The sequence below is a fragment of the Lepidochelys kempii genome, chromosome 11 (genome assembly GCF_965140265.1).
Source record: "Lepidochelys kempii isolate rLepKem1 chromosome 11, rLepKem1.hap2, whole genome shotgun sequence".
Taxonomy (NCBI): Eukaryota; Metazoa; Chordata; order Testudines; family Cheloniidae; genus Lepidochelys; species Lepidochelys kempii.
In genome coordinates, this window is record NC_133266.1 from 65,072,896 (window position 1) to 65,100,490 (window position 27,595).

General features: G+C 46.0%; 2 protein-coding genes across 4 annotated transcripts in view; one reads left to right on the forward strand and one right to left on the reverse strand.

Annotated features, from left to right (window-relative positions):
* The window catches only part of CPS1 (carbamoyl-phosphate synthase 1), a 209,321-nt gene that overhangs the window by 8,673 nt on the left and 173,053 nt on the right, over positions 1–27,595 (forward strand). The window lies entirely within an intron of this gene.
* LANCL1 (LanC like glutathione S-transferase 1) overlaps positions 1,813–27,595 on the reverse strand; it is a 28,053-nt gene continuing 2,270 nt past the window's right edge. For all 3 annotated transcript variants that reach the window (XM_073306713.1, XM_073306712.1, XM_073306714.1), the window contains exons 3-10: positions 25,780–25,897; positions 14,113–14,320; positions 9,661–9,796; positions 9,057–9,203; positions 6,870–7,052; positions 6,212–6,388; positions 5,616–5,688; positions 1,813–3,903 (exon numbers count right to left, since the gene is read on the reverse strand). In XM_073306713.1, coding sequence (XP_073162814.1) covers positions 3,827–3,903; positions 5,616–5,688; positions 6,212–6,388; positions 6,870–7,052; positions 9,057–9,203; positions 9,661–9,796; positions 14,113–14,320; positions 25,780–25,897 — 1,119 coding nt within the window. In that variant the 3' untranslated portion in view covers positions 1,813–3,826. The remainder of the gene's footprint in view (positions 3,904–5,615; positions 5,689–6,211; positions 6,389–6,869; positions 7,053–9,056; positions 9,204–9,660; positions 9,797–14,112; positions 14,321–25,779; positions 25,898–27,595) is intronic.

The following is a 27,595-nucleotide window of genomic DNA, read 5'->3' on the forward strand; positions in this document are numbered from 1 at the left end:
ATGAACATGTGTTGGTCTGCACTGCTTTGGATTCTTATCAAGCAGAACCCGTCATCAGCATGGATGCATGTCCTCTCGAATGGACGTTGAAGCATGAAGGGATATATGTGCATCTTTAGTCTATATATGTGCATCTCTTTAGTGCATCTGGCCCGTAAAAATATCATGCAATTCTGGCTACAACAATGCCATGCAAATGCCCGTTCTCACTGTCAGTCGACATTGTAAACAAGAACTGAGCAGTATTATCTCCTGCAAATGTAAACAAACTTGTTTGTCTGAGCGATTGGCTTAACAATAAGTAGGACTGAGTGGACTTGCAGGCTCTAAAATTTTACACAGTTTTATTTTTGAATACAGGTTTTTTGTACAGAATTCTACATTTGTAAGTTCAACTTTCATGATAAAGAGATTGCACTACAGTACTTGTATTAGGTGAATTGAAAAATACTATTTCTGCTTTTTTACAGTGCATATACTTGTAATCAAAAATAAATATAAAGTGAGCACTGTACACTTTGTATTCTGTGTTGTCATTGAAATCAATATATTTGAAAATGTAGAAAACATCCAAAACTATTTAAATAAATGGTATTCTATTATTGTTTAACAGTGTGATTAATCACGTGATTAATTTTTTTAATCACTCGACAGCACTCCTTTAAACTAGAATGGGAACAGGATATTCAAACGGATGGAGTCCCTTTAACAGAGTGCACACAGTCTGTAAAGACTAACGCTGCTTACAAGGGAGTTTTGCCAGAATAAAGAGTAGTTCAGGCCTGGACTTTATGTGAAAGCCACAGGGGGTACAGAGTACATAGAGCTGAAATGAGAGAGTTGTCTTCAGGATAAAATAAAACCATGTTTTATTTGGTGAGGGTGGGGGAGAAGATGTTCAAGAGACAGAGTGAGAGCATTTCCATTCCCCCTTCGCTAACAGGACAGAAAAGGCCAGGCAGGATAAGAGGCAAGCAAAACAAAGCCCCAAAACACTATTTATCACAAAGGAAAAAGGACCAACTACTCAGCTTCTTTTCCTCCAGTTTAGTTTGCAAAAAGCAACAGCCAGCAAAGGGCCTTATGGTTACTGGAGCAAGCCAAACTAAACTGGGGAAAGAGGAGTTGTAGCTCAGCCATGCAAATCTCTTGTCAGCTGTAATTGGGCCCCCAGTGGAGACCAGTACGCAGGTCCATGTAGGTACTGTATCTACAAACCAGCAGTGTTACGGTCACAGTGTTGACAACCCCAAATGTTCAAAAATGAATCAGACACCCTCTCCTCCCCCTAGCAAATCAGGAGTGTTGAAACCATGAGATTCAGAACATACGTTTTGGCTTCCTTTTTTATTGCTTTCTGAGCCCTTAGGTCAAACTCAGTCATGTTTTCAGGCTTTTTGACAAACCTTTCTAGAGGGCTGGTAACTTTTCAAAATGAAACCTGAAATCTCTCAGTTACACGAGCTGGGGCTTTAAGGAAAGCGAGACGTGAGAGAATTGTGAGTGTTGGAAATGCTATAGTCAGAGGCTCGCAATAAAGCCAACGTTTGATGGCTGTGACCAGAGTACCACAGCGATGGGATTTAGCTGGCAAAACTGACAAATTCACACACTTCTGTGAAGCCACAGGTGGACTTCTCTTTGCAGGCATTCACAGCACGTCAGCAGGATTCTACAAACAGGTTCCATTTGGGTCTTTCTGACTGCGCCATCCAAAGTAGAGTCCCAGAAGCTGCTGGCATACGCTGCCCTCTCAAGATACAATTATTGGGCATTATCAGTGAATAGGATTAAGAAAAAAGGACCTACCCCTTGTTTGTTTCAGGATTTTATTAAACTGCTTTCAACCTAAGAGTTGTACCCCACGTCCCCAGCTCTTTTCAAGTAGTACACACACAAGAACAGTAGCATACATGCTGCTGGAATACTCTGCAACAGGCTGCATGAACTTTTTAGGAATTATGTTTAACAGAAAGCCAAAAAACCAAGACAGGGGTCTCAAGTCAGTTGTCACTACAGGCAAGATGCAAGTTAACTTACAGTAGGCTTCATCTATAGCACTTCCCCAGAACTATTCAATTAGTCAAACCCTCCTTCCTGGAGGTCACTTTTTTTGGTTATTCACTGCAGTGTTAAACGCTGAGAAACACTGCAGTGAGAGTCTTCGCTAGTCCAAATGAGCTTGATGCTTTTAACTGGGACACCCAGCGAACAGCAAATTAGCTCCACTGTGTTTCCAATTTTTCTAATTAGCTGTCCACACAATCAATGCTGAAACCTTTTGTGAGAAAGTCAATGAAAGCCCTGCCTGCAATGGCAAAGGACTGTGTGCAGAATACAGTTTACGCTGCTTGCTCAGGCAGTTCAGGGAAGAGAGCTGGAGATGATTTTCTAAGAGAAATGCAGTCTTTAGGCTCTATTAGTGTTTCTAGCTACTCACTATCAGCAGCCTTGAAATATCAAAACCATTTCCACCCTTCTTCAGGCCTGGGGCAAGGTGAAGAAGAAGAGGTCACCTCCAGCGGCCAATAGAAGAGCCATGAAGCAGGTTCAGGAACTCCAGCAGCTATGGAGAGTGCTCCTTTACCAGAGCACCTTCATTAGCAGGACAAGAGTTTACTAGGACAGGTCCTCAGCAGGTGTAAATGAGTGAAGTTCCATCAATGGATTAATTCCGATTTACAGCCAACGAAGATCTTGCCCATTGACTGGACAAGGTATTCAATCAATACCAATTTGGGGCAGATTTTCCAGCTACTGGTCAGATGGATTCTTGTTCACGTACTAGGCTACAATGAGTAGTAACAAGCGAGCCAAGTTACTAAGGTTCATGGAAGCTGATTAAAGAAGTAGGAGGGATTAAGAAGCCTGTAAAGCTACAAACAGCTCCTACATACATAACACATTAAACACTGACAAAACTTAAAGAAATAGGTTTCTTTTCCCACAACTTCTGTTTCCAGGCCTGGTTCACCAGGCTAACAGCTGCAGTGTTACATATAATTTTAAGTCAAGACCGCAGAAAGCTTTCAAAACTGAACATGAAAGATCACACTTGGCAGTAACTTAACTCTTTTGAACTGACACTTCAGTGACTGAGGGCTTTCTCCTGCAGCATTTAGCAGAATATGGTGAATCTGAACAATAGGTTATGGATTATGTCCTGTATTCTTGTCACTGACAAAATGCACAAAGAGTGAAACACAGTCTGCTTATAAAAGCAGAAAGGTGTGAGGTTTCAAAGAGGACTCTGGCATGTCAGTGATAGCTGTGACAGTTGCAGTCTGTCAAGAGGATGGCATAAGAAATACCTTCTGTCTCCACAGTCCATCACAGTCAACTGCCCAAGGAGGAGCTCAGTTAGAACTGCCTACCTCCATGATTAGGAGAGAGAATACTTAGGTGCCAATAGGAGGTAACAGTCATAAGATTTCATTTCTTGTTTTCCAAAGACAATACTCTAAGCTTCTATCACTGTTACTCATGACAAAGTTAAATGGACAAAGTTACATTCAATAGAAAAAATTTTCTCCCTGGAATTCAGATACATAAAATAAGCAAAGCTCTGAGTTTGCATATCCAACAAAATACTGTACATTTCCCATCTTTAGGAACCAATAACAAAAATCATATTTTTTTAAAATCTAAACAAAGCAAAAAGAGCACTAGAGAAATTTAAATATGGAAAAGAACTGAAATCATCAACAACAGAACGCCTTTACTTTACAAGAGATGAGTTTGAAAAGAGACTCAAGCAAGCTCTATCTTCTTGTCCAACGGATGTGGAGTGCAGTGGGATTCGTGCAGGGAACAGCTGGGAAGGGTTTTATAGCTCAAATGCTGGGAACTTGGCCTTTTTTGGTACCAGAAGATCAGCAAGAAAATATATTGTCCCAGCCATTCCTGAAGGAAAAAAAGAAAATTGTTATTTCTCAAAGCATATAACAGGGAGATTCTCATTGCACGTCAGTATTATTATAGAATAAATCATAATGAGTGTGAGTGTGCATCATGGAAAACAGGGAGCCAGGGGCCATTTTCAAAAGTACCTATGTGACTCAGGAGTCTAAGCCCATTTTCCCAAAGGGATGTAGCCAGATTTTTAAAGGTATGTAAGTGCCTAAGATGCAAATAAGATGCAAGTAAATCTCCTTAGGCGCCTATTTGCAGTTGTAAACATTGAAATACCTTTAAAGATCTGGCCTTTCAATGCTTTTGAAATTTGTACCCTAGATCCTCAGCTGGTGTAAACCGTCCTAGTAGAGTTGCCATGTGTCTGGTTTTCGACCGGAACGCCTGGCCAAAAAGGGACCCTGGCAGCTCCGGTTAGCGCTGCTGACCTGGCCATTAAAAGTCTGTTTGGCGTGGGGCTGACAGGCTCCCTACCTGGCTCCATGAAAGTGGCAACATGTCCCTCGGCTCCTAGGCAGAGGGACGGCCAGGGGGCCTCCGCGCGCTGCCTCTGCCCCGAGCGTCAGCTCCACAGCTCCCATTGGCTGGGAACCATGCTGTGGGGGCGGCACCTGTGGGCGCAGGCAGCGCAAAGAGCTGCCTGACCACCCCTGCACCTAGGAGCCAAGGGACATGCCGCCACTTCCAGGGAGCCACCTGAGGTAAGCGCCGCCTAGAGCCCACACCCCGAACTCCCTCCTGTGCCCTGACCCCCAGCCCCAGCCCTGATCCCCGTCCCACACCCAAACTCCCTCCCGGAGTCCTCACCCCAACCCCCTGCCCCAGCTTAGAACGCCCTCCTGCACTCCAATCCCCTCGGTCCCAGCCCGGAGCCCCCTCCTGCACTCCAAACCCCTGATCCCTGGCTCCACCCCAGAGCCCGCACCCCCAGACGGAGCTCCCCCACAACCCTTCTGCCCAAGTGCAGTGAAAATGAGTGAGTGAGCGGGGGTGGGGGAGCGCGAGCAAGAGAGGGAGGGTGGAATAGAGTGAGTGGGGGTGGAGCCTTGGAGAAGGGGCAGGGCCTCAGGGCAGGGGTGGGGCAAGGCTGTTTGGTTTTGCGCAGTTAGAAAGTTGGCAACCTTATGTCCTAGTTCCATTGACAGGGAGTGACTCTGTGATTTATGATGGCTGTGGAACTGGCCCAGGGTGCCCCCTGCTGGCAGATTTATGGAGCAGCATAGGTATCAGCATTTGGGAACGCTTTCTGTTGCCCAATCATGGACTAGATCTATGGCTGCTTTTTATGGCTGCTTCATTGTTCTTTGGAGGGAAACGGAAAAGGACCTGCACAAAATAGTAAGCACTCTGAGTGCAGAGGTTGTCTGGGCAGCCAGCCTGCAATTACTGTAGGTTTAAACTGTCCCCAATAAAGAATTACTCCAGTGAGTGTTATGAACCGTACCAGAGCTGAGTGCAGGAGGACTCCGTGCTATGCCAACCTCCAGCCCTCCCAGCTGGGGTTGCAACAGAACAAGGAATTCCAGTTGTAGCCATTATCCACTGCTGTTAAAACCTCATTCAGAGGGGGTCAAAACAGTGGGTGCGATTCTCCTGACACTGATTTTATGGGGTTTTAATGCAATCACTCTCAATTTACACCAGTGTGAGATCAGACTCAGAATTCAGAACATATGACGTAGAAAATGCTGGACAGGGATTACCTTCAAAGAGAGAGAAGGGAGTGTCTGGAGTCCGGCACCCATGCTCCCCATAACTCAAACACCACTCTGCAAACTGAGGAAGGAAGAACAAAGCGTCCAAACCTTGTAGAAGACGTGACATGGACGTTAAAAATACAGACACCTCCCCACCTCACTGTCCTCCAGATCTCCATCTCCCAACTAGTCGTGACAATGGAACAGAACACAGGCGGTTGCCAGGCACTGCTGTTGACTGGAGCCCAGCACACTGTTGGTCTGACGGACAGTAATGAGAGACTGTTTAAGGACCATCCTGGTCTACGTGAAATGAACTGGTTAGTGCTAGCTGCATCTCTGCCAGGCTAGAAGTTAGATTACAAAGGAAAGAACCATCACGCAGAGTGCAGAATCAAACCATCCTTCAAGGTAACTGGCTCTAGAATGTTAGTTACATGCCACACTAGCCTGACTGGTTCCTCTCCTTCACCAAAGATGGTCCCATGATTTTCTATCAGATAACTTTTTTAAAAGGTGAGCTATCCCAGCCAGCATCCAGTCTTTCCATGACCCGGTGGCAGGAGTCTCTCTCTGTGTCTGTTGCTCATTTGGATGCTCACCTTGCAGGCCCTGTACAAGTATTTCATGTTTTGAGTGAGGTTGTACAGCATTAGGAAGGCATAAGCATTGCCAGCTGTCCCATGGCACAACCCATAACCTTTCTTCAGTAATCCCCACTGCCAGATCACTTCTGCACACTGTAGCGCATCACTCAGATACTGCTGGTCAGCAAACACCTGTGGAGACAAGAGAGAGATTCCACTCACTGCAATTATCCCCTCAGCATCCATGCTGGGGTGGAGCAGGCCCCCACCTACTTGGTTAATTAGCTCCTATCGAGAGTGACCTCTCCTACTTAAGCAATGGCACCGTGACTTTGCCTTCTACTGTCAAAGATTTTTAAAGTGATAAATGAACTCACAACAAGCTGTCACCATTAGTCACCTGCCACAGAAAGAATACAACACATGGCTGACTCCTCAAGCAATGAGAGCATCCTGCACTTGGGACAAGACACTGGGACATGTTCAGAAATCATTCATTAAAAGTCTAATTTGCATTTTGATTGGTGTGTAAGTGTGGGCATGCATGGAGGTGCTGGTGGGTTATTTCATTAGAATATTACATGCCCTGACAGGGACTCCTGGCTAGAGGATGCTCTGGGATCAAGTTCCACATTAAAGCTCTCCTGTCACCGTTTCCCAGGACGTCCTGTACCTTATAGGCCTGTGTGAGCATGTAGATCACGCCAGGTGCCCCGTGACACCAATGGACAAGCAGGTCTCTGGCGTCATCAATACAAGGGGGGTAGTTGCCTGATGGGAACTTCAGCTGGCAGACATAATCCACACTGGGTTTGACTGTGTTATGCAACTTCACTTGGCTCACGCCAAGGCCGGGCTGAAAGAGACAGACAAGAGAGGCTGTTAAACGGGGAAAGAAGTGCTGTACTATTCCCTCCCCCTTCCGGCAGTGCTAGTTTTAGAGGCATAAGCAATTTATGCTTCAAAGATGAGAAGAGAGTTTGGCGTTACAGATTCCTTCCAGCTTCTTCAGCTGTGCTACCTCGGCTCATATCTTTCCTCCTCTACAGATAGGCTAGGAGAACTGTGGGGGCAGGCTGCTCAATGCCTCGGGTGCGGGCGTGCACCTGGTCATCCTTTAATGCCTCTTCGTCGGCAGCAACAGTGACTGGCTCTGGAGGGTGCCCCAGCCAGTCCCCAGCAAGGAGAGTGTGATGGAGTGTTCACCCTATATTAGCCCTGAAGGGGTTAGAGTAGCTCAGAAGGGACAAATTAACCTTTAAGCTGCACCTCAGAGAGAGTCAGATTTGACTGATAAATTACTAATTGCTGAAAAAGCCCAGCTCGGGGAGAAGCTGGGTAAGGTATAAAGCCAGGAAGTTTGCAGCAGAAGGGGGCTGCAGGGAGGGAGTCTGCAGTCGCTCTCTGGGAAACCCGACGGGGGACAAAAGACCTGGGCTCCTGTCCCTGACAGAAGGGTTCACCCTGGGGAGGTGTGGAGAAGAAAGCCTGTAGAAGGCAGAGTAGGAAGAAGCTCCAAGGAAGGAGCAGTGAGGATTCAGACTGTGTAGACCTTGTCTGCTGGGTGGCCCAGGTTTCCCACCAGCCAACGGGAAGTGGTGCAGGACTGGTGAAGTGGCATCTGGACCACTGGTCTGGCGAGACTTCGATACACCAGAAGGGGAAAACTATATCGTCACCTGGCTGGAGGGCTGAGTTACAAAGAGAGAGCACCTCCCAGGCCCGGAGAGGGGCTGCGGGGCAGGCGAGCAACAGAAGGGGGTGCTCGACTCGACAAGGGCTGATCCCCGGACCCAGCCACAAGGGGGCGCCCCAATTGGTGAGTGAACCCCATTACAGGGAGAAAATTAAGGGGATCCCTTTGGATTTTAAGAGGCAAGGAAAAGCCTATCCTACAAATCTGAAGCAGTTAGGAATTGCTTACAGGATATGATCAGGATTAGTGAGGTGAAATGAAGCAAAGAGAAAAACTCAGGATGACTATCAGGAATGATTCCCAGACACGGAGACCTAGCAGATCAGTGTTACCCAGGCAGAGCACCACGGGCCCATAGTGAGCTGCAAGGCCAGCCCAACTTGAAGATCTCAATTCTTAGTTGTACACAGATCATGTAAACAGGTTCAAGGGTAAAAACTAGTTTAAAACTAAGGGAGCAATGTCACCATTGACCTCATTGAAAGCAGGAGTGGATCCTCCATGTCCTCCCCTAATTGCACTGCATTGGCCAAAATCTATATAGACAGAGTTCTCTTTTAACTTGGCAGCTCTGAGCCCCTTGGAATGAGCATTTTGAGCTAAGAATCATCTCATTCCCAAATTGCTAATGTGCAATTTGAAAATCAATACCTGTGCTGTAAAGCCACCAGTGATAAAGACATGCACAGAGTCAAATGTCCTCCAATGTACCTTCCCTGGTACGCTTTCCCTGTAAGTGTATGGTGCATTATGCTTGGCTGCTCTTTTCTATATCCCATGCAGTCCAGATTCAGCTTGTAACGTCACTGTATAGGGAGCCAAGATGTCAAACTCAGGCTCTCTGAATCCCCTTGATTTTCTAGGTACCTAAAAATTAGGCATGATGACACTTAAGTTTCTTTATGAATTTAGCCCTGAGTGACTAACCACCGCAAAGGTGTAGTAGCCCCCTAGAAACACAGAGTCTGGAGCGTTTTGGAGCCGTTTTGAAATAGGATTTAAACCAAACAAAAGAGAGCATCTGATGGACAACTAACCATGACTGACACCACTGTGACATCACTAATAGCCAATCAGAAAGCTCCCCAGGTGTTCCACGTTCTAATTGGAGGACATTAGAAGTGAAACAGCTGGGAAGGCCTTTTCTCTCCAGGTGTCTCTCACCTGCATAAGGTAGTAATAAATTCCTGCCAGGCCATGGGCGGCCCCTATGTAATACTCCTGGTACCACTCATACATCAACGGGCTCTTGGCTGTGAAGTTCCTCCTTTTGGCCAGGCTCTCCCCGGACGCCACGACTGCATCGCAGACCTGCAGGTGGAAAGCAGACGTGAGTGACATCAGCTTTGAGGTGTATAATCTCTCCCCTCCAGCCTGGCTGACAGTAGCCAGTGCAGCAGGTATCAGTGCAAAATACAGTCATGCACCTTTGTTATTCTGCACGTGGAAATCCTAGCTTGTGAATGGGGGAGAGGAACAGGGGCTTCTTCGACTCTAGGCACAGAATCCTAGGATTGGGAAGGACATTTGGCACAATATCCCTTTGGAAGGATGGGGCCTGCAACAACAGCTGGAGGTTCCGTGCTGTGGCCTTCACACGTGTCATGTCATGTTTTCACACATGCCAGAGTTATCTAGACCGGCATCTATTTTAACCCTTCCAAGGATGTGCTGGGTGAGAAGCGACAAAACACAGAGGACAAACGAGTAGGATGCGGGAAGCTAATTCAGCCTACATTGGCGAGCAACTGGAGAGATGACAGAGTACCTGTTGAATATAGTTTTGAGGGATTTTTTCCTCTCCATAATGCTTGTTCACAAACAGCAGTGCGTAGAGGTATCCCATGCGCCCATAAAGCATTTCATCAGGTGCTCGGGGGTCAAGTTTGTGCAGCTGAAGCAAGCTGGAAAGAAAGATTCAGGTGAGGAAGTTGATTGACAGGGATGGAGCTATACAAAAACACCCCCAAACTGTAACTCCAGTTGAAGGCTACTAGACTGGGACTCAGCAGATCTGAGTGCAGATCCCAGGTCCATCACAGGCTCACTCTATGTGACCTTGGGCAAATCACTGAATCTTTCAGTGCCTCAGTTCTCATCTGTAAAATGGACATAATCCTGCCTGTGTCTTGTCTATTTAGACAGTCAGCTCTTCAGGGCAGGGGCTGTCAGTTATTATGTATTTGTACAGCGCCTAGTGCAATGGGTCAATTGGGGACTCTAGGCATTACTGGAATCCAGATAATAACGTTGATAGTCAAACCCAAGTTGATAACTGCGTGGGTAAGGCAGGATGACCCTTTAAAGCAAGGAAAACTTCTCCTCCGTTCCCAGCTCCCCCATCACAGGCCTAGCCTTGCTTTCAGAAATTCAGCTTCTGTGCCAAGAGGCGCTTCCAGAAGTGATCGGCAACAGTTTCACTCTAATTTCGTAGACGTCAAAGGGAGTGTTACCAAAATGGGAGCAGACCTAAGCCATGGCTGACCATTTTTGAAGGTCCTCCATCCCTTATGTTTAGAAGTCTTGACTGTGAAAACCCAACAGCTCTCTTGTGCTGTTCCAAAACAGCTGGGGTCATCTGAATGAGGAGGGGAGGCGAGGGGGCTGAGGGAAGGAATGTGAATCACTTAGGCAACAGTGCACAGTGGAGTGGGAAAGGGGTGGTTATGAAATAACTAGCCTCTATGGGGTTCAAAAGAAGCAGCCATTCGCTCTTCATCCATCTAGGCTGGGTTAACCACTGGCTTCTTTCAGTGCAGTCACCTACCATAGGAGTGAGCGTATGGATTGCCTGACTGCACCAGAAGTTGGTGACGTTCCCGCCAGCGCTAAGAACGACTGACAACTCTTCACTCGGGTGCTTTGCAACCCAGTCGCTCCAGATGCAAATTACCCTCCGTTTTTGCCTCTCGCCGCTCTTCCAACAAGGTCAGAAGTTCTTCCCTGTCAGAGCATTGAGTCGTATTTTTTCCCTTCCCCCAGATCAGCAGCCCGGAAAACACGGTCACTTTCAAAATGACAGCATGGGTGCTGCGTTTCCTCGAGGCTGCGCCTTTCAGCGCCTCTTGCTGCCACTCTGAGAGGCACAAGAACAGCAGCCCCGAGGAACCTCTGGGGCAGGGCTCCCCGTCACAGCCGCGTGCGGGAACAGCAAAGGTACAATGTCTGCGCTTGCTCTTGGGCAGCCTGTTCTTTTTTAAAAGGAGGCAACGGCCAGTTGTCCTGAATCCCCTGGGATCAGATGGAAGGCGCTGTGTTCCGGCTCCCCTGCAGCGACAAATCTTTGCTTGGTGTTGGATTCAATGTGACTCGAGATATTTAGAGAGCGAGGGTCTCGAGGCAGATTTGGTCCAGGTTCCTCACAACAGGCGGCAACTGAGTGCTGCACCCCTCCCCACAAGATGTTTCCCACCCGGGAGAGCAAGTCGCGGACGTCTCACCCTGCCTCCCAAGCATGTGCGGGCAAATGTGGATGGGAGTAGGGGGCAGGAGCCGGTCTCCTAAACACTCCCCCCAATCAGGCAGCAGGAGGAGATCTCCCTGCCTCATGCCGCTGCCCACAATCCCCTGGTGACCCTATTTCCAGGGAGGATTGGGGAGAAGCAGCTGGAGTGTGGTCTCCTGGGTGCTGTGTGGGAGGAAAGGGGTGCCTGGAAGAGCTGGGCTGGGAGGCTGTAGTAGGGGGTGGGATACCTATGGCAGGTGGAGTGGGAATGCCTGGGGTTTGATGCAGTGCTGGGGGAGATGCCAGAGCCTGCGGGACTGTAACTGGGTGGAGGTGCTTGGGGAAACCGGATGGGTGAGGGGGTGGGTAGATGGTATGCCACGGCAGGGGTCTTTGGGGAGCGTGTGACGAGCTCCCTGGGGCAGTTTGGTGGGTGAGGGATGGTCTGGAGCACCTACGGCCGGTGTTTGTACTGCTGCTGCAAGCTGCTCCCCCCAGCTGGAGAAGGGAGGGGAGGAGGAGAGGAAGCCCACAGAGCAGTTCCGGTCAGCATTTGGGGGACCAGACCGCAGAGTAAACAGGGGAATCAAAGGTAATATGGTCAAGAGTGGCAGGGCTGCCAATCCTGGGTGTGTCACACAAGGTGCCAGACTCCTGGCAGCTCTGACAGTACCCAGAATGCCATTTTCCAGCACGGGGACAGCAGTAAAGGTTCCTGACAGTTAGACACCACAGATACTAAACCAATCTATTAACGGCTGAAAAGTAACAGTTTCTGGAAGAAGGGAAAATGCAGCAGTGGGACAGGATTCTGTGCGCCAATTACTCTAGAAGCAACCACCTGATCTTCTGATGGCAGGAAAACCGTGGAACGCAGTCTGTAAGAATGTAGTCCAGGTTTTTACTGGCAGTTGGAAAATTGGCCACCTTGAAGTGCTGGAGCCTCTCGGGGGGATAAAGCACATTTTGGGGTCATGAACTCATTTAGGCAAGTACTAGCCGCCCAGAAAAAAAGAAGTTTGTGTGTCTTCCGCTGCAGAGAAAGCTCTGCTGAGAGGCCCTCTTCAGCTCTTGTACAGATCGAATGCACTCTCTAAAGCACAGGGAACCAAAGAGAAACAGGCACAGCGATTGCTATCCTTCTCCACAGGAGAAGCTAAGAGCTTTCCACTCCAGAACTCAGCAAACTCTTCGGGAGCTCAGTAATAAACTGAAAACCCATTCCGCATTTTGATTAATGGAAATATTTCTTGTAGAAAGCAGCTTTTCCTGTTTAAAGGATACTATGGCCTGCTCTGAACAATCAGGGGGCAGGCAGTAGGAGAGTTTGACCTAACCATTGCTTCTTGAATACCCCATTTTCTTTTCTCTGCTTGCCTTTCAGAAGTGACCCATTTCCAGTGCTTTGTCCTCCAGATGCCATTAGATGGCAGTGCAGAATTAATCTGAATTTCTGCTCTGCCACAAAACTGATGCAGCAAGGGACACTTACAATAAAGGGACATGGTTTGTGATCTGTTACAATTTGGGGTTTAATTCCCCCTACAATTGTACATCACAGTTTGAAAGAATGGTTTCCAGATGTCCCTTTTGTAGGCAAATATATCTACATCACATTAGCAAGCTTCACCAATATGATGCAATGTTGTTGACCAATGCAGTATTGTTAAGATCACATGTACATATTTCCAGAATAAAAAAAGGGACTTTTGTCTCTAGACTGGTCCAAGCTGCATATTTCATGAGCACTAAATTCACACCAAAAAGAAGAACATCTCAATCTCAATTAAAATTAATGGAAACTGGGTTTCCAAATCCTTTAGGCAATTGAACCTCACCCCCCCCCCCACTTCATTTTTAAACAATTGTGCTGTATGACCCTCATAGCCAGATAATTCAGCATATGTTTCTGCAGTTGATAGGATCGGGTAGATTTGTTTACTGGTCAACTTTAAATGGAAAGTTTGCCCCAAGGTATTTTTCATCATTTTAAGACTCCTTCCATCATATACCCTTGAAAGCTTACAATTGAAATCTGCTCCTCTGCTAAGTGTTTTTTCTCTATCACATGCTAGCACTATTCAGGTAGCGTACAGCGGCTTGTGTTTAAAAAATAACAACAAAAATACAGATGAAAAAAGACATAAGATAAAATGGAAAAGATAAGCCTCACCTTGACAAAATGTCTCTTTGACTGTAAGGGTGGAACTGGTAAAAAATTTCCAAATCTCCCCCTTCTCTCTACCCCCCACCCCAAGAAAAAGATAATGGGGAAAAGTCCAGACTAAATATTTCCAAGATTTTCCCCACTTTCAACCAACTATAGAACTGGTGTAAAGTTTTCAAAAAAATCTAATTTTGTTGAAGACTCTGAAAAATGGAAACATTAATAACAAAACCAACCAACCACACACATGCAGTTCCCCCAGCCTGTCTGGCCAGCTCTAGTGCTGTGGCAATCCCTGCTGAATGACAGTACAGCCACTCTACCCTCCCATCCAGAAAAGAAGGCTGTAACAAAGGGCCAGTTAGTCACCCGAACTTGGTTTACGTCCTTAATGACAACCATTTCTCTAGGATGTGAAGATTCTCTTGCATGCTTCTTGTCCAGCTAGTGAACGCTCTCCTTCAAACAGAGCACCACAGCACACCCTAACAAGGTTGAGAGGGATGTTCAACATGGGGAAAAGCCCAGTAGTTTTGGACACCAGCTCGTGTGTCCCAAAAGCAACAACTTTAGAAACAGGTGGGCAAAAACAAACCCTGAAATGTTACCGAGTGATGCAGGCTTCCGACTGCGTCTCATCCTGCAGTCTGTGGTACACTACGGCAGCCACTGCTAAAGGTCCAGCATCCCCGCACAAGAAGGTGATGGAGCGCTTTGTCAGACAATTCAAGCTCTTCTTCGCGTACGCCTCTGCTACCTGGAGGTAGGAAGGGTCTCCATACACATCATAGAGGTGCAAGTAAAGGACAGCAATGCCTGCAAAGAAATAAATGGGTTAAGCGCGGGGCATGGATCAGCTGTTTTATTGCTCTCCCCTGGCACTATATACTTTTGTTGCTCTAACTTTAAAACATAAAATCCCAGCTGCTTATGGTGGAGACAAAAAATATGAAACAGATTTATTGATCAGCTTATCTGTACTGGGACATTAGTATCTCCCTGCTTGGCCACTAGGTGACTTTGGATGTGTCACTGCACCTCTCCGCCTCAGTCTCCCCATCTGTAAAATAGTAATAATTGTGAAGTGTACAAAGTGTAACTTTGTAAAGTTCTTTTAGCTCTATTGCTGAAAAGCATCTTATAAGGTGGTATCATTATAATTTATTTTATTAAACAGGCCACCTGCCGAAACGCAATGACAAATATATAAGCATTAGTGATAGACAAGAAAATATTTGCATTATAGCAGCTGTTCTCAACTGCAACCATCCTGGGACCCCCTTTTCCATAGCAGGACACCCCCACCAGCCTGTCATCTGTCTGGGACATCCCTCCCATCGAGCAATATGGTAATGGCAGGGTGCTTGCAATCCCCTGACACCTGTTGGTGACTCCTAAATTAGAGCAGCGGTAGACTAAACTGGACCTTCATAGAAAAGGGGAGAGACTGAGAATGGCCTTTATTTCTCTCTGCACAGAGAATCAGCTGCTTTCAAGAAAAGTAAACAAAGAGAATTCCTGCAAGCACACACCACACACTAATTCTAAGTGCAGCCCTTGTCTGAAACATAAAAAGCTATTCAAGAGTCAGGAAAATGCATTCTTCTGCCTCTGAGTCTTTCATACCAGGCATCCAGCTACATAAACAATGCTTCTGTTAAAAGGCTATGTCGCTGGTTTTGCCCGGAGCCTTGCTCTGTCCCTCTCTCATCCTGCCCGTTATACATAATTGAGGAATCATCAGCATGTCGTTATTCAAAAGGTCTGTCACAGTAGATAGAATCTCCCCTCTAAACATCCGCTAATCAGAAGGCACCCTCAAAACGTTATATGGTCTCGGGGTATCCTCAAAGAATATGTATCAGAGAAGCTAGCGGCCTGCATCACTTCCAGAAAAATCTCATTTTGCCCCTTACAGTATGCTTTCCATCTCATTAACCGTTTCTAAGAAGACACAGGTCCTGTGTTTAAGCCTAAATTAATAGAGCCAGTCTCTGCAGATTTCAATCCAGTAAAAAAAAAAAAGAAAAAAGAAAAAAGGCAGCCTGAAAAATTACTTTCCACTGTACTGGGGACAATTTTAAATTTAGATCATTTTCTCATTTTGCATGGGTAATCTCCAAAGCTTCGTGCTACAGACAATTCAATTTCATATGTATATTAAGGGCAAATTTCCATTTCTTGCCAAAGTTAATAACCTTGTCTGCGCTTTACGCAGTTCAGTGTTAGTATTTCCACAGAGAGAAGCTCAGATGTACAGTACCATCATTCATGTTTGTAAGGATGTGGGCATGAAGCTCTTTTTAAAGGGAAATACTCACCTACTAGGTCTTTCTATGACCTATCACCATCTTTAGGTTCTCAATAGGCCTGATATCCATTTAAACAGCTCAGACTATGGAGTTACCTGTTTTAATGTTTAGCTTTTCACTTCATAAGCAGCTGCCACTGGAACAAGCTTAATTGTTTATGTACCTACCATGATAAGAATAATGCCAGGATTGAAGTCTGGAAAAATAAAATTACCTGGTGAGTTTTTCTTCCAATCCCATCTTCCCCTTTTCCCATAAAAATCTCTTTTAGCAACTCCCTCCCTCCCCATCCTGAACAATGAACAATTATTTGCCAAAAGCTGGGAATGAGGGAGAGGGGATGGATCACTTGATGATGACCTGTTCTATTCAATCCCTCTGGGGCACCTGGCATTGGCCACTGTCGGAAGACAGGATACTGGGCTAGATGGACCTTTGGTCTGACCCAGTATGACTGCTCTTAAAAGCTCCAAAAGCATCAAAACACAGTTAGGTTTGAGAGGGTTTGTAGAACTGGAATGTTGGCATCACTTCCCAAATGGGGCAAGATTTTCTCTACACCAAAAAGTTTTTATAATCTGGTATACAAACCATTCCCTAGAACTGTGAAGAGCAACATCCAACATGGAAAGCAAGCATGTTTAAGTAGATAGACTAAAAAAATAAGAGCATCAAATGTAGGCTGACCCATGATTAATATCTAGTCAATGTATATTAGAGGCAGCATGGTTGGAGGACAGAGTATGGGGCTGGGAATCAGGAGGTCCTAAATGATAATCCCAGCACTGCCACACACTCAGTCTGGCTTTGGGCAAGTCACTGCGCCTCCCTGCCTCAGTTTCCCCATCTGTAAAATAAGGGTAAATACCTAACCTCCCACATGTGCATGGTGGGTTGAAGATGAGCTAGATAATATTTGAAATATGCTTCTAATGCGTAAAGTACCATATCAAATAATTACTACATAATGAGGTGCGGGGGGCTAGATAGCAGAGGTCAGTTCCCCTAGCTTTGCATCTCTGGAAACCTGGATCCAGTTGAATTGCTTCAAACGTATGTGGCTGTCTCACTCCGATTCCCATTTGTGCCCCTCAGAACTACCACACAGCCGGCAGTCGATGGCCTGCCGTAGCAGGGGATCTGCAGGGTCTGTTCTAGATAGACACTATGGCGATAACGGTGGTGTCCAAATCTGAGCATCTTCCTGTTGTGCATTCAGCAACCTGGCTAACATCTGTCACGTGTCGTTGGTTCTCGCTCTCATCCTTTCCGCAGGGGACGAACTGTGTGTCCAGTGGAGTGCGCAGGTTTTGTGCTGGGGGGTTGTGTTGGCACAGTGGTGCATTTGTACAGCGACACGGGAGATCTAGTGCTTATGACCTTTACTTTAGCACCTGCTAAATCCATTAATTGCAGCAGCACCAGAGTTGTAAGATGTTTTAGTTTGTTTAAAATCTTGTCACAGTATAGGGCGCGTATAGTTCAATCTTCCCATCCAGCTAAAAGACTATTTCATCCACACACACACACACACACTAGTTAATGGAGAGGCTGAGATGTTGCTTTAGGTATATACTGAGTTCAGGGCTTGTGACTGATGCTGGACTGTCAGCAACCTGCAAACTGCAGGCCATTGTGATACACTGCTAAGGGACAGCATAAGCAGTAGCAATGCAAACTTCGCTGACTTGAACCACGCCAACCCTGAACAGAAGGGATTGAAGGCAAGGGGATAGCATACTTTCAATATCAATTCAATCTTAGTCTCTTTATCCAGACTGCTGCTAAGGACACCAATTAGATGGTGGTTTTCAGCGTGCAGTCCACTAGGAACTGAACTGCAGTGAACTCGTGTAACAAAGGACATGCAACTGCCATGAGATAGGAGATTTTTGGTTATTGCCAACTTGGGCCAGATTCAGACCTGCGAACTGGAGGGAGAAAAGGCTTCACACTCCCTCCATCAACCCTGAAAAGCAAACCATCCTGTGGCCTCAAAGCAGGAAGCTACAAATGGGGTAAAACCCACCTATATTGCCATCTAATGGAAAATATTAAGTTGTTTTAATTAAACTGAGGATGGGGGATCATGCACTGGGCATACAGAGCATGCTGCTGAGCTCACAAGATCATGTGCATTTGTAATGTTCTGTAACACCTCTCAGCACCAGAATCCACAGGCACCAAATGCGAGTGAAGTTGGGGGGGAAAGAGGAGAACTAGCTGACTTCTCCTAAAGGGACACTAGCAACTTGAATTTTAAATAGTGTGGTCCAGAGGTTAGGGACCTGGCTTCTATTCCTGGCTCTGCCACTGGTTTTCTGGGTGACCTTTGGCAAGTCACTTCATTTCTCTGTGTCTCAGTTTCCCCATCTGTAAACTGGGAATAGATGATGATACCTCCTCTGTAGAGCAACTTGAGATCTATGGAAGAAGAGTGTTAGCACTTAGGTAAGTATTATTATTAAAGTAACTGAGTTTTTCAAAGAGCGTTTCTCAAGGTGCACACCTTCACTGGTATGTACAGAATTTTAAAAAAATCTTTAACTTTTTAACTAGAGGTTTTCAGCTCTGTTCTTATAAGTCTTTCAAAAGTAACACCTTCAAAGATTATTGGACGCATCCCTCTTCCCATTCTTTTTGATGCACATGCCTGCCTGCTACCTCTTCTGTCTCAGCTTTGCTGCAGCTCATACAGGCAGGTGCCCTGCTGCATCTCAGGGGTGAAAAAATTCACAAAAATTCTCTCCTTTTGCTTGTCTCTGATACACAGGTATCTTGGAGGGGCTGGGGCCTTGGAGAGGGGCCGACTGAGGGCTAGTTAATATTTGATGCTTGGAGCACGTCAAGTAGAAATGCCATTTAATTTCACCATGAAGACAGAAGAAAGCTAAACACCCTTTGACCAGTCTATCTCCAAGATACAGTTAGTAAAGGCAAAATTGCAGTTGACTATCCTCAGGCAGAATATTTTCTGTATTTAGTATTTTCAGTATTACTTATTTATGGTGTGATCCAAAGCCCATGGGAGGCAATGGAAAAACTTCTGCTGACTACAGTGGGCTTTGAATCATGCCCTGCAAGCATAGACCTTTATTGAAAAGTGACTCTGTAAAACGACAGGGGGGAAAATCCATATTTTTTGCTTCTTACGGGTCTCCCTATGTGCTCAGTTTTCAAAAAGATTTTTGATCACACATTATAATGAGGTCCTATTTATAAATAGTATATACAAGTGTTAAGAAATGATTAGATGTTTTCTAAGTATTCCTCAATTGTCATAGATTGACAAAGAGTCCAACAGCTCACTTGGTTGCTTATACAAAAATGCATAATCATCTGTAACCAGTGATGTGTTTACAGCCATCTATAATGTATTACTCATGTCTAATGTGCTTATAACATCTATTAATCATTTATTAACCCTTTTCAAAAACCATTTATAAATGGAACTTTATATTAAAGTGTGACAGTTAATTTCTTATGGTTGGCCCTGCAACGCAACGTGTATTCCGAAAGTCAAACTGTATTCTTTCCATCTCACACAAAGTCACCACTCAGAAGAGTTCTGTAGGCCAAACCAGGGGCTCACTAACAGCTGTGCAATCTGTTTGCTGTCAATGGGATTATAAGGATGTAAATGACTGGAATTTACTACAAATTTGTTGCCACATCAGAAGGAATAGAACCAAGCTTGCGTTCTTGGCTGGGTTTACTCATCCAAGAGAATAGGAACAGAAATTAAAAAATATCATGGCTGATATAGGTTGCTAAAGACAGTGATAAGAATGAAAACAAAGGATATAATCTGTGGTGTACAAAGGTGCCATTTTCACATCATTACTCTTCAGAGCAGAAATGCACCATAAGACACCCCCCCCCTTTGTACCATTTGCAACTCAAACGCTAACGCATCATCCTCCCTTTCCACCAGCCCATTAAATCCACAAACCCAATGGATTTGGAGAAGTGATCAATATGTGACAAACCTATGCTCATACAAATAGATGTACCTGCATCTCTCCTCTATAGCTTCACTCTACAGATAAAATGACAAATGTGGTAATTCAGCCATAGGAAAGACACTCTCCCAGAGGCGAAAGTGGTTAGGGATTTGGAAGACCCAGGACACCTTCTTGTGTGATCTTGGGCAAGTCACTTAGCCTAAATATCTTTGTGGATCTGGGGCTAACTCCCAGCAAAATCAATAGAAGTTAGGAGCCAAAATACCTTTGCAGATCTGGGTCTTAGTCTGTCTGCGGCCTCTGGTCCCCATGTGCAAGTGAAGACAGCAGCACTATCATATCTCACAGGGATGGTGCAAGGGATTCAGATACTACACGACAGGGGCAATGGACGGCTAGAGAGAGATCTGACTGTGCCATTTCTACAGTCCTCGCTGCTACCAGCCCTTGCCTCAAAACCAACAGGGTGGGATTCCCAAAAGTGATAAGTGTTGGCCTAGCTCTGCTCCCCCACCCCCGCTCCGAAGTCAGTTCAATGGAAGCAGAGTGATGGCAATGCTGAGCACCTTTGAAACCCCCCCTTGTAATGTTAGGGTAATAGGTGTGACTGGAGCAGAGACCAGCTATAACTGACCCGGTGGGCTCACCTGACATGTGAATTGTATAGGGGTGACGGAACAGTTCAGTCATATATTTATTCATTGTGGGACAGTCTGCGGTGGTTGTTTTAAATATGTACTTTAACTTTTAAACACTCAGTCTAAAGAGCCAATGTTTTTCTCCCCTTAAAACTTCTGAGTTTTAAATTTTTCTTAACAAGTAGCAGTTTTCCTTTCAAGTGATGTGACTAAAGGACGGTAGAACTCATCCTGACCTCCACAAAATGGCGTTAGTCATTTAGATTCTGCCTCCGCTTTCAGACTAACAAGCTAGTAAATACGTTGGGGACCATTTTAAATAGGGCTCCTTATATTGACTTTACTGCCTCCCAAACCACGAAGAGCCTGAGATCCTAAATTAAAAACAAAGGATAGCTTCAGAATCATTGCAGCTCATGCGCTCCTAGACCTTTAGTGGCCATGGCACAGTGCTGTCTGAGTATACCCTGGTGATGGGAAACCCGCAGAGATACCATGTCAGTAGTTATCAGAACCCAGACTCCCTCCATATACCCCAGCTTACCCTTCCTTCCAACCCCTGCACTCTACTTGTGACAGGGTGTAGAAACCCTATCCTGCTACTAGCAAACAAGGACTTGCAAGCCTAGCTAGGTGAGCAGAAGGAGGGCTATGAAAGCAGCTGCTCCAGAAACAGGAAGGAGAGCGGTTGTGGGGAAGGAGGCTCTTTGCTGACACTTGGAGCAGTGGGTCTGGGGAACAACCCCTGACCTGGGGAATACTTGTGCATTTTATGTTGGCATCTTATCTGCTTTTCTGGGATCAAGAGATACAATGGAAAAAGGGATCTTACGCATTGAGTTGTTATACTGCCCCTCAAAACACTCCCCTCGTAACTCGCCTTCAAGCCTCCCCACGCAGTTGCCCATTGTTGCTCCTCAACCTGCCCCACATAGCTCTGGTAGCCTCTCTTTTGGGTCCAGATGTAGCCCACCAGTCAGCTCGTGTCCCCATTGTGCCCCACTCGCAAAGGGTGTGAGTCTGTTACAGCCCCCATCCAGAGAGCTTGGCTTTCTAGATGCTTCTAGCTCTGGAGGTTCCTGGTTCCTCACTCTGGGGAGGGACAGTCATTTCTTGGTGGCACACAATGCACCTTCCTTCCATACTTCCTCCCCACCAGCAAAACATAGGTGAGACACATGGGCTTTGTGGTCTTATTTGTTTCAGAAGACCTCAGGGTCCCAGAGGCAGCTGAGAAGCGTATGATAAACTAGCAGCTCAAACAGTGCATACATTTTCAGAGCAGCAGAGTAAACAACTGCTTGAAACCATAATAATGGCTTGGAAAGATCAACATGTAAATTACTAGCATCCTGGGGCTACAGTTACTTGCCCTCGTTTTTTAACATGTTGCCTAACAATCTTGAAACAGACACACATTTCAGGCACATAAATCTTCGCCCTGTCTCCTTCTAGTTCAGGCAAGTGTAGCACCGTGTGTATAAATAGATGAAATGCCCAAGAACCTGGAGAACAGGTGGCTAGAGGATCTGCAAATGCACTGGAGGGCCAGATTTTCCTTGTTCCATTTCAGCTTATGGATCAGGCTCATAGACTTAGAGATACAGTATGGTCCAGTGGACAGGGGGCAGGATAGGGACTTAGGTGTCCTGGGTTCTAGTCCCAGCTCTACCACTGGCCAGTTGGTGAAGTGACTTGTCTGAGGTCACCCATGTCTTGCCTGTTTCGATTGTACACTCTTCAGAACTGTGTCAATACACAAATTGCAGTGGTTTAAGAACAATTCAGTTAAGGACCAGCGTATCAGTTCAAAAGGGGCTTACCACAGTTTAACTGAGATCAGTAACTTACATGCAGGCTATACAGATATCAGTCAGGTTTTAAATTTAAGTGTCCACACAGAGTTTTGCATCAACTTAGCTAAATTGGTTAAAAACCCCCCAAACCGTGAACTGCTGCAACTTTGGATATAGACCCAGCTCGTGTGTCTGTACAGTGCCCTGATCTCTCTTGGAGACTATAGGTGCTACTGTAATACACATTAAACCTGTGCTCCAAGGGCGTTTGTTCATTACTTTGGATTAGCTCAGTACAGCAGCTTAAGTGAGTTGTAAGTTTCTGTTATTTAGAGGCAGTGAAGTTCCTCCCCATTACACTAGTGCTTCTTCGCACCAGAAATAGGGATCCCCTGACACTAATGCAGGCCAGTAGGATGGGGGTTCTTGCACATGTACAGTGGAAGGAACACACCGAACACATCTGAAGTTCAATTCCAGCATGTGCCATGTATGCCTAGGCATAATGGAGTACACTCAGGTGTGCTACATCATACAGAGGAAGAATGCTCACTGAAAGCCACAGCTATTCATTTCAAATATCTCTTATTAGCAGCCACAGAGTGCCGACTGATTTCAGATGCCTGATTTACATGAGAAGATACTCAACAAGCCTTTTCTACATAAGCAGTTAAGAGGAAAAGCTGCTGTCATGGCCCAATTAATTTTCTATCCAGAAACAACTTTGAATAAATTAATCTAGCAACGATTAGCGGGGGAAAACGGATACAAAATAATATCAGCGTGTTCCATTTCTCTGGCTGCGACTCACAGGAAATCTTCATAGTCTTCTAAATGACAAGCCCGGAAGGAATGGAAAGGGGAGAAGGAAGAATCCCTTTTGTGTAACTCCCTTCCAAATAAAAATGGGTGGAAGTCCTAGCCATAGCATTGCTCATTACTTCATCCCTCGAGTCATTTTCCTTCCTAATCAAGGTGTGCAGGATGCTCCTTAAGGCTACCCTATGGAGGTAGAAGCCTTCCCCGCAGTGGGAGTTGAGCTCTTCCTCCCAATAAAATATAGGAGTCTTGCCCATGTGAGCTATTTATCCTCCAACCTTCCATACTGAATTGTACCGGAAATAGGCAGAATCCAATAGAACTTCAAATAACATGCCTATGCCCCACTCCATAGGCCACCATTCACTTATGAGACTGGCACATTAAGAGTAGATTTCTTGCACACAGTGCCTTTCATCCCAAGGGATCTGCAAGCAGATGGAAATACAGGCTGTCCATGGGGATCAGATCAGCCACCACCAGGAAGAAATACAGAAGGTGTTGAACAGCGACATCACAGATCAGTGCTGGACAGGAAGTGAAGGATACAGGTTCCTCCAAAAGGAACCTGGGCAAGGCCTCCTGAGTTGGAATTTGACCAGCAAGCCACAATTCACCGCTTTATAAAGGTGCCTCGGAATCAGTAATAGTCACAAGTTGTCTGGGCCCCAGTTTGCCAACTCATTCAAAAGCTTGGCACCTTCAGCATTACTATGCCTTCTAACACCATGCTTGGGCACTCGACCAGTAGTGATTTAGCAAGAAGTGTTCTCTTTAGTACCACTTTCTGTAGCACCTAGCACAGACCTAGCCATACCAAGGCCAGCGTGAAGATCTCAGGATAAGGAAATATGGGTACAAGTATGGGCATTGCAGAGAAATTGGCACCCCCTGAATTGTCACCAAAAACCATGTCACTGCTGTCAGGTGTGTGTGATGTCAGGTTCTCCACCATCGGGGTGCTATGCAGGGCTTCTCTCTGCAGAGGGGCCTGCTACAGGAAGAAGTAAGAGAAAAAGAGTTGGGGAAGGGAGAGCATGTGGTGGCAATGGAGGGCCCAGCTGGCAGGGAACAGAGAGTCTGGGTTAGGTCCAGAGAAGGAGAGTACAGGGAAAGCAAAAACAGTCACACAACAGAGAAAATGGGCAGGGATAGTGGCAGTCTTCTCCCTTGGCTCATTCTCTCTTAATGCTGTCTACGAAGGGAGCAGGCAGGGTTTCGTCCTAAACACTACAGGCTGCTGCAATACCAGGGGGAAATGGTCTTAGGCTGCGACTATACTAAAGCACCATCCAGCCAGCACATTACAAATTGTAGTGTGGCCGCAGAAGCACGGGCAGTGGCGAGCAGCAGAATGGGCTAGCTGCCCTGAATGTGTGCCAAGGGGGTCTGGGCGGGTTTGTCCTTGGGGCAGCTGCTCCTTGCTGCCCATGCTTCTGCGGTCACACCACAGCGTGTAGCGCACTAACTCTACGAGAGTTAGCCCAAGTAGGTCTACCTGAGGTTGGAATCACACCCTCCAAGTGTAGACGTAACCTTAGACTCTGACTTCTTATTGTTAACCCAGACAAGCTTATTGACCAGTGCGATCGAAGACAAAGCCAATCCTGGTCCTCGTGTAGGGAAGCTTGGGATGAACAAGGGACTGAGGACCAGTTACCTGAAGCAGCCCCTGGTGCTTGTCATGGCAAGTCTGGCTACATTCCAGATCTGAGGTAGAGCTATTTTTGGTAGCTTTGAGGAGAAAAATCAGTTCAAGGACAGGGTTTCTCCTGACTTAGATGCTGTCTTGCATTTCTTCTTCCTCCCCCTCTCAAAGACACTGGGCCAGAACCAGTTTTGGAGCAGTCGATTGGCATTAACAGGTAACCCAGAACAAGAGCAAGAACAGCCTGGTGATCATGCTACATCACATAATACTGGTAAAAAATAAACTACCCTGAAATATTTACTGGGAAATAAATATACTCTGATTTCAGTGCTGAGGCATCTTCCGTAACCAAGCCAGTTACCCGTTATCTACAGTAGGCAGAGGTAGCTGTGGACGGTGGCAATGGAAGCTCCCACATGCTGGCCAACCCAGATGGTTCCATCCAAACTGGCAGGGCCACCGTTAAGGCTGAGAGGAATTCGGTCTCCACAGGCATGGAGCCTCTCTGCTGAGCCTGCCTATACAGTGCCGAGTGCAGCTTTTGTCATGGGCATCCATGTCCACCAGGAATTGGACTGACACCCACCTGCTCACTTCATGTTCACCTAACTGTGGGTAGGGAGCCAACAACTCTGTCACAACTGATGGGCTGGATCTGAGCCAGCACCTTAAAAGTAAAAGGCTCTGATGTTTATCAGCCCCACAAGGCATCTAACCCGCCGAGCTTTATTTGTAAGAGCACCTTAGCAGAATGGATCAAGAGCATGCCCTATATTGCAGTGCAATGCCAAGGATACCATGTTCCCACCCTCCGACCACAGCAGCCAGAAATGGGGAGGACAGGTGGACCCCAGCTTCAAATATAGGATGTCTTTTTTATCACAAGAAGTGCCAGGGCTGCTTCATGGCATTAGTCTACACTGATCATTTCTGACTGAGACCATGCATCATAGTCAATAAAGCAGCACTGTTTTTTTCTTTACTAGAGGAGGCAGAGGCTGGATGAGCCTAACCTCAAAGGCAGCTAACAAGCAGACTTGCTCTTCCCCACACAGCCGGCTAGTTCAAATGTCCTTGTCATGTCATTGCCCTACCTGCCCAGCCAGTGTAGCCAGTGCAGTCCCTGGGGTCGGCAGATTTCAAGCCTCTCTCCATCTGCTGAAGCAGCTCCCTGATCTTATTGTTCAGGCGCTGAGTGAACTCGGGAGTCAGCTGTGGATAGAAAAGAAATACCACACATAAGTAAATATCAGCAAACAGATTGGGCGAGGGCTCATCAAATTGCTGCGAGTGTGCATGGCGGAGAGCAGGGATTACACTGGGGAACTGGGATTCTCAGTCAGCGAGTGTAGCCAGAAATGCTCAATTTTGTATTTGGCTGGCAGTAGTAAAATGGACTGGAACCTCGGCCTGTTACCTCAGGGGCAGCCTTTTTCCACAGCTCTAACACGCCACCTGGCCCTGGCCCACAGGTGAGGCTTGAGGAAGTTGAGAGCAGGGTAGCCACTGCTCCAAAAAGAAATCCAACTCAGCTCCAGCCTGCTCCCATCCAGAATGTGGTGCAAGGTGCAGCTCTTTGGGCTGGCTTTTCACTAACTGCCCTTGGTTAGCTACCTAGATTCTCTGTCCTTAAAGCTGTGGTACTGCAGGAGTGACTGGGGTGTTGTGATTTAATCCCTGTATTTGTGAGGTGATAGATTGCCCAGCACTGAGATCTCACTTTAATAATAACAAATTGCATGGGCTTGATTCTCCTCATTCACACCAGCATAAAAATTCCACTGATGTTAAAGGAGTTACTCCTGCTGTCCATCAGGGCAAAATAAGATCTTAAGAATTCAGGCCCTAATTTAAGTAGGCTAGTCCAGGCCAGGCTTGACCTAGCTGTTACTAATAAAATGGGTTGTAGGGAGCAATCCACGAAATGGAAATCCTTCCCTTTTCAACCTTCCACACCCCGTCTCCCATATGGCTAAACATGCTACATGATGACTTTTTTATATTTTAAAAACCTAGCATTCATCAAGGCCTATTTGCTGTGGTTTTCCAAGCTGCTGGATTTTGGTATGTGAACTGCAACATTTTGTTCATTCCCCTACAGGCATATTTTAATTGCTTTGTCCTGAAAAAAAAAAAAAGATAATGAAACTAAGCAATTGGCTGGAAAAAATGAAATTAATTTGTAGAGCTTAGTTCCATACTTACTACTATAACTGCAGTCCATTCATAGCACCGTTGGGATCACCACCTCTGGATCACCACGACTGACTGAACAGGTCTCTAGCATAAGACAGTCTAAGGGCTGTGATATGGTACTGTATGTCACAAGATGGCATCACCTTATGATAAAGTATCTACCATACTGTGTGGGTACATGCTTTTGTGATAATTCCAGCAGCACCCACCAATGTAGTAAGAGCCTTAAGCAATAACAAAAGGTTTTGTTTTAACAAGATTGAACAGTAGTTGAGAGCTCAGATGCATCAGAATGTCTCATGCCAAGGCTTGGCTGTGTATGCACACACACATACAGTCTGCTTCCTACACACCTTTGCAGAGGCCTGGGGGGACCAATGTTTTGAAGGAAAGAGTATTTTTCTGTTTGGACCGTTTGTAGTAAAAGTGATGGTATGATGTGGATGAGTATTATTAAACTGTGTGCCACAAGCATTCACACTGTACTAAGCTGTGTAGGCTAGAAAAGACTGCTGCAGTTTAGGCAGATCCAGCTCATCAGTTTAAAAATCTACCCATGTCACGATCCCTTCATTTCTTTTTGTAGCCTGCCACTTAAGTAACTCAGAGACTGTAATCCATGCCGTGGTCTTTGGGTTAATACATTAAAGAAGGCACATCTCGTGGGTCCAATCCCCTGAGCTTAAAGATTTTGAACTAGTTCTGCTTGTTTGA